The following is a 7,727-nucleotide window of genomic DNA, read 5'->3' as shown; positions in this document are numbered from 1 at the left end:
TTTTTCAAAAAAAAGCCAAATACAAATGCAAAAATCAATTGATTTTTCAATAAACAGCTTCATGTTTTATTATATAGGTATAGTCCTGTTGTTGATCAGGAAAACACAAAAGAAGCTCTATAGTAGTAAGAGCAAAAACAAATACTGATTAAAATATAGTGTCCTATATTTGATAAAAGCAAAGAAATACAAATAAATACCCTACCCCACATGCCTGACTTCCTAATTTTTTATTTTTTTTTTAAATTATAAATGGAGTTCTATATCGTTTTATGCATTGACGGACACGTTTTATTTCTGCGGGTCGATAGACGGATTTACATTGTAATAAAAACTTACGAAGGGCCCTTCACGTACAATCTGTGGATCCCAATTTTGAATCCTAGCCGCCAAAATGTCATTCTGCAAATCAAAAATATTGCTTCAAGGTTTGAGTGGGGGGTGTTTTTATTGATAATTTACATCATATCAAGTTTTATTTTAGATTGTTTTGTGTTTCGTCCAGCTCTTTGTCTTGGAGAAAGCAATCCAAAATTCATTATTTTTTTTAAATAATTATATACATTATTATAAATATAAAATAATTATTGTCTTAGTTTTTTTTTTTTTTTTGGACAGAAATAAGTAATCTGGCATTAAGTCTATACCAAGTGACAGCCGAAAAAGAATTTCCTCCTAAGAGTGGGCCTAATGGTTAAGAGCATGTGTTTCCTCATAAGAGGTCATAGGTTCAAAACCAGAGGGGGTAGAGTATGTATGCCTTCATAGACTTAGCAGTCAAATAGCTGCACCTAATGGTTAAGAGCATGTGTTTCCTCCTAAGAGGTCATAGGTTCAAAACCAGAGGGGGTAGAGTATGTATGCCTTCGTAGACTTAGCAGTCAAATAGTTGCGGGGAGGTGGGTCCCTTGTCCTACAAACAAGAAGGTCTCATATACAAATTTGGTGCAGTGAAATAGTTGCGGGGAGGTGGGTCCCTTGTCCTACAAACAAGAAGGTCTCATATACAAATTTGGTGCGCGGAGGTGGGTCCCTTGTCCTACAAACAAGAAGGTCTCATATACAAATTTGGTGTCTGACTTGGCCGTGACCTTAAAAATGGATATTATTATTATTATTATATATATTTCATAGACTCTTTTATATATGAAAATTTAAAATATAATTTTAATCTTTATTAAATTTATAAAATAAATATATTTTTTCCCAAATATTTTAAGCTTACTTAAATTTTCTTTATTTCATTCTAATTAATAATTAATATATCCAAATAAATTTTAAATAATAATGTATTATACTTGGTACAAACTGTGTAGTGCTAAATAAAAATATTTTAATAAAATTAAATCAATCTCACTCAGCCACTAGCCCTTTTTGGCACTTATAATATGAATATATTATTTATATTTTTAAGGAATAAATAATAATTTAATCATCTTATTTTTATGAAGAATAATTTATTAATTTATATTTATTTATGAAAAATTAAATAATCTAAAATATACTACAAAGTAATTTATAAATTTTCATCTACTCATTTATATGAAGTATTAAATAGTTAATTTATTAACTTATTTTCATTTATTTAGTTATTTAAAATAATTATTTTATTAATTTATTTTTACTTTATTTATCAAAAAATTTAAATAATATTATTGATCTCTACCAATCAATCTATCCAAAGTATTAAATAACCAATTCATTAATTATTTTTCTCTCATCCATTCGTTTATATAATGTTTTGTCTATGTAATATTTTAAACAATGATTTCATTAATATATTAACCAAATTTTATTAATTGATTTTCATTCATTCATCTTGTATTTTAAACCAGTATAGATTTATTTTAATTTGGGATCACATATTTTGTTTTAAATCAGCATAGATCTATCTTAACTTTGAATCACATCTTGTGTTTTAAACCAATATTGATTTATCTTAACATCAGATTTACCATGTGATCATAGGAATCAAATTTTCCCTCTTAAAAAATATTTACATTTGAAAATAGTTAATCCTTCTTTACTCTTAGCATATATAAAATTAAAATAAATCTATGAAACACATTTAAAGTAACATATAACAAAACAAAAAAACTCTCACTCCTAAATACCATCCTTAAAAATATATATAATAGTTAATAGTTAATTTAAACTAGAGATAAATAATTTTTTTAATTTCAACGAACCCTTTCTATATAGTTACTTTTATAATTTGAAAACTCTATTTTATGCACAAACTAATATTAATATTTGAATAAAATCTATACTTAAAAAAATTCAACATATATATAAATGGGTAATACTTAAATTCAATAAAGTTTATTAAATATGATATTAATAAAATATATAATATTATTAAATATATTTAAAAATATACAAATTATTTAATTGGATTAAAAATATAAAATATTTTTAAAATAACTATACAAAACCGGAATTATAATACATACCTTGTATAATCATTCATAACATCATAATAAAAAATTTTAACATCATGATCCATTCAATGATAGTTGTTATTACATAATACATCAACCAAAATTTCCTATAAATTGATCATATTTATTGCCTAGACATTCCGTCAAAATTATTAATTGATAGTTATCTTTATAACTGATTGAATATTATTTTCAAAAACATCACAATAAAATTGGATCAAACTTTTATATATATATATATATTCATTCTAACGGTTATCATAAATTTTGGTCGAAGTTACTCTGAAGTCTATATGTCATAGAATTTAGTCAAAATTATTATGAAATCTATTGCTGGTTAGAAAGTGAAATTTTAAATGTGGCCTTTTCATGCTGAGATATTCATTATTTAACTTTGTAATTATCTTGTATACGTGGACATGATATTCTAAATTATTCTGATACAGATCAATATCTGACAGAATTTAGAATGTTCAAATATTCATTTTCCATATCTACAGTTTTGAAAGGCCATGCAGTAACCGCACCCACAATTCTCTTAACGTTAAACAGAAAGAAATAAACAAGAATACATAAAGTTGTATACATCCAAGCTGGTAACAGCTCTTTTGGTGTTCAAGACATCCATAGAATAAAAATCTGGAGCTTTTAACCCATTTCTATAGATATGGGTCTGGTTTAAGATGAATTACGCAACTGGTTCGATGTCAGATATCTATGTAATATAACAGGAGTTGAAAAAATAATATTTATTTAGTAGGGTGGTTAACACCACACTGAAATTTGTCTGTAACAGTCAGTGGCAAACACACTGCAACACCTCAATAGACAAAAACAACAGTATTTCATATTACAAAGCACACAAACAAACAAGACATTACATAACCTCCAGAGTTATGGAAAGAAACCTAGCACAGATGGCAAGTTCATTCCATAACTCTGTGTAGACACAAAAGTAAGCAACAACAGTAGACATTAAAGCAAGAAAGCAAACAGAACAAAAAATAACAGATGAAACTGAATGACTGAGCCAACAGTTTGACTACTGCTACTCCCCTCTGGCATAGTACTCAACAGGGAAAGTCCTGGTGAGGCCACCAATGCTTCTGAAATGGAGCTTGCCAGGATCTTTCTCGTCCACATCGATTTCATTGACAGGGACCCATATCATCATATCTCTGGCCTTCACACCCTTGATGTTCTTCATCTTGTTCTTCTCCAGCTTACAAGTTATGTTGGGCGAGTATATGACATGCTTATCTGATTTCTTGAAATAGTGTTTGGACTCACTCTTCTGCTTTATCCAAACTTGACCCGTCTCCTCCACGATCCCCGCTTCCAACACGTCCTTCAATGGCAGAAGGCCGCCTGGGAGGCCATAGGTTTCGATCATATCCATGGCTTTCTCCATAGCTTCGTCTCCCGTGGCCACAGTGGCGTTCTCCTTCTTGATCTCAGATTCAACGACAGCAGCCATTGTCACAATTACAGAATTTTCTCAATCAAGTTTCACAGTCGCAGAATACGCTCAAATATCACAGGGTTGAGTAGTTTGATAAGGAAGTGGGATATTTATAGGGTAATCGGGGCGGTCTGTGGATCAACTCGGAGACTCTAAATGCAAACCACGTGGTGGCATGGACTTTGTCATGATATTTTCTGTCGGTGTTTGGCCTTCTCCTATGTGGATATGAATGAATGAAGGAAGATGACGAATGCTTCAGGAAGCCAACGGTCTCTTTAATGGCAGGTTACTATGTTTGGAAAACCCTAGTGGAATAGACTCCTTCCAGTTCCACCACCTAAGCTTGGAAATAATGTATGCGTTCCACAACGTCTATAAGTCTCAGAGCAGATTTCTTTGTTCAAAGTTATTTGACGTGATATCACAAGTGACACCATGGAAGGACTGTGTGATGCCATGGTGACAAGTGGCTTAGTTCATTGTCTATGCATATAAATGTGAATTTGTTTGATGCGGTGGGTGTTGTTTTAATGCCAGATCAATGAAATTTCTACGGCTGCCAATGGAGATCACCGACATGGAAAGGGAGGCGAAACGTAATGGCGACCGGTGAAGTTACATTGATGTATACGTAGGTTAAAAAAAAAAATCTTATCTATAACATTAAAAAAATATTTTTTTCTTATCTATAGGAAATAAAATTTAGGGATATCTGCCAAAAACAGATCATCTGTTGCTGGCTTATTAGTAGAGCTAACCCCTTAGAAGAACTGACCCAGTGACTTTCTATCAGAGAAAAGCTTTAACTACAATAACGCTTCATGGAGGAAGCATTGTGAAGCTTATTCCAGCTTTGTTTATATAATAGAGATGTTGGTTATGTGTTATTTATAATAAAGCTTAACTCAACTAATTGAGTTAACTTTCAAGGTGGTAGGTTAATGTGGTAAGAGAAGAAGAAACTTTTCAAACAATCAAATTAAAACTAAAACTTTAGCACTTTGGAAATAAATTAAAATTATAATAGATAATTGAGTTAACTTTCAAGGTGGTAGGTTAATGTGGTAAGAGAAGTGGAAACTTTTCAAACAATCAAATTGAAACTAAAACTTTAGCACTTTAGAAATAAATTAAGATTATAATAGATAAAGGTGTTAAAAATTAGTTTCTATTAAAAAAAATAGAAATAATAATTAAGCATATTATCTACAACACCTCCCCCAAAAATCATGACATAGCATATTATCTACGACACCTTCACCAAAGATCATCACACCTTCCCTAAAAACCATCATCTTGGTAGATTACTTGATCACACCCCCAGAACTTTCTAAAATTATAGACTAAGCCCATTTGTTCCACACATATACAAGGCAACATAAAGACAAACATAATGGCAAACAAAACTCGTACGTTGGCTGTAGCAAATTTTGTATGAAAAAAGTGGATTACGTAAAGCTCCATACCCTCCCCTAAAGGCATTTGAGATTTGTAAAATTGAGACATCCAACATTTCCCACGTTGGAGACATTCAACATTGCTTAGTCTCTCAATCTTATTAAAACGGACTCTATCTTGTCATAACTGGAGAGAGAAAAAAGAAGAAAGAGAGAAAAGTTGTTTTTGTGTAGCAATTTCACTGTTAAATCTAGTAAGCATACGTATTCTATTTTTCATGTTTTGAACTTGTGATCTTTTAGGAAGAAACACACACTCTTAACCAATAGGCCCACTCATTTTGGAATGTATTATTTTGGAATGTTGTTAGGAAAAAAATAATTTTCAAATTTATTGTTGGAATATTTTAATCACAATTTTAATTTTTCTTACATTAGCATATATTTATCTTAACTCATAATCTACCCATTTTTTAAAGGAATTAAATATTTTAAAATGCAAACATATTTTTGAGTGCAAAATTTAATAAAATGTTTGCACTAGGATTTTATTCTTAATAATAATATTTATATTTATATTAATTTCACATCTTTTTTTATCCACGAGGATTTGAACATTGAATCTTTTGATTTACATAATACTTTATATTATGTGTGTGTAAGGGGATGGTGGGGCATGCATATATTGAATTATTTTTGTTATTAATATTTTTTCGGTGCCTAAACATTTATTTTTATTATTATTATTATTATTTTTAAAACTTTACATATCAAATCCATATCAAACATATAAATAATAAGATTCTTGAGTTAGGATATGGCAATGGCTTTTTCCTCTCTTCATTCTTGGACCGAACCTCTATCTTTCCCCTTTTCTATGTCTCCACAAAAGCATTGTTTGTGTCCCTCAACTTCGTCCACTTGTCCTTCCCCATGGGCTTCTTTGTCCAATGCACAGGAAGTATCCTCACATCCTCATTCCCATTATAACCTTCGGCCTCAAAATTTCAAATGATCCTCCTCACATTGTTTTGCAGGAGTGGGACCTTCCTCCCAGCCTAATCCTAGTAGTCGTTCACGACGGCATAAATCTCACATGTTCATAGCTCAATCAAAGGTTGGACTAAATGTTGTTGCTGGCAAATACTTATCAATAAATGGGGCACTTCGAGGAGCAAGGACTCAAGGTAGAATTTCCTCATGATAATTCAATCTTTCAATTGTTGAGGTTTGGCTAGCCCATCTAAAAAATTAGCCCTAACAAGAGTAATAAATAAAAAATGCACATATATTACTTCAATAACTCCCTCATGAATAATATATGTTGAACATAAATTAATTCAATATCTCCCTCATAAATACAGTAATTTATATTTAAAAGAATATTCTGAGAAGTATTATACTTATGAACAAGTCAAAATATAAGAAATTATTTTATTTTTCTATTGATATAAAATATGTCATTTAATATGGACATTGAAATATTTTATTAAGTGCTAATGGTAAAATACTTCTTGTCGTTAATATATTTTTTATTTAAATATTACATGTAAATTGAACATAGAATAAATTACACATAATGCATTATCAATAATATTATTTTCTATCAACTCCATATTAAGTAGTGAAGAAATTGTGTATCTCCGTCATACTAAAAAGTAGTTTAAATTCTTTTCCACTTTCAATTATTTTATCTCTTTATAAAGTTGATGTAAAAATCAAAATTGAACTATGATAGCCCTTTAGAGAGGGCAAGGCAACAGGAGGATAATTATTGCAACGTATGCACAGGGGGTGTTTCTTCTCTTGTTGCAAAGAGTGTGAGGTCAAGGGCTCATTTAAGAGTGGATTTTTCCAGGGTAATGTTTCCCCTAGCCGATGTGGTTTAATTATAGAGATTAAATGGATGACATTGTAGACTATTCCTCTGACCCTTCTGAATTTTTCCATATTTGGGCGGACCCTCCAGCTTAGTCGAGTATCGAAACAGACAGGGGTCTAGATGTCATTTTTCTGGAGCTAGAAGGTAGCTGAGTTATGGGAGTAAAAACCAGTTTTCCTTAGCTTTGGCCAATTTGTGTGGGTTTGGAGTCGGATGGAGGTGTTTCCCCTTTCCTTGTTTGGAGGCTCGGGAGGTTTTACCAAAGCTAGCATCTAGTCATGAGCCTGAGGTAGCAGATACAACTCCTTGCTCCCACGGGGAGCAAGAGCTAGTCTCATGGTCGCACCCAGAGGAGGTCTTTTGTCTGGCATTAGAATCCGATCCAGTGAATGTTTTAAAGCAATTTGAAGTTTTTCAACCACAAGGGATTGAGAAACTTCAAAGTGTAGTTTTTCTAGGTGCACCAAGGGGTCTTCTACCCTTTGTGTCTAGCAAAAATGTTTGCGGTATTGAGGACACTTCTTTTGGGAGTATTTCTCTGG

The 7,727-nt window shown here is 31.4% G+C and overlaps 1 protein-coding gene across 1 annotated transcript; it reads right to left on the bottom strand.

Annotated features, from left to right (window-relative positions):
- Positions 1-3,175: 3,175 nt before the first annotated feature.
- LOC149196304 (uncharacterized) lies at positions 3,176-4,003 on the bottom strand. The gene has a single exon (XM_089405514.1). The coding sequence runs from the start codon at positions 3,916-3,918 to the stop codon at positions 3,490-3,492; it is 429 nt and encodes a 142-aa protein (XP_089261640.1). The 5' UTR covers positions 3,919-4,003; the 3' UTR covers positions 3,176-3,489.
- Positions 4,004-7,727: the final 3,724 nt, after the last annotated feature.

This window comes from Pinus tabuliformis, chromosome 2_2, assembly GCF_031772625.1.
Source record: "Pinus tabuliformis cultivar Carrire ecotype Pingquan chromosome 2_2, CPIR1, whole genome shotgun sequence".
Classification (NCBI taxonomy): domain Eukaryota; kingdom Viridiplantae; phylum Streptophyta; class Pinopsida; order Pinales; family Pinaceae; genus Pinus; species Pinus tabuliformis.
The sequence above is the reverse complement of the archived record's forward strand: the minus strand, read 5'-3'. Positions and strand labels throughout refer to the sequence as shown.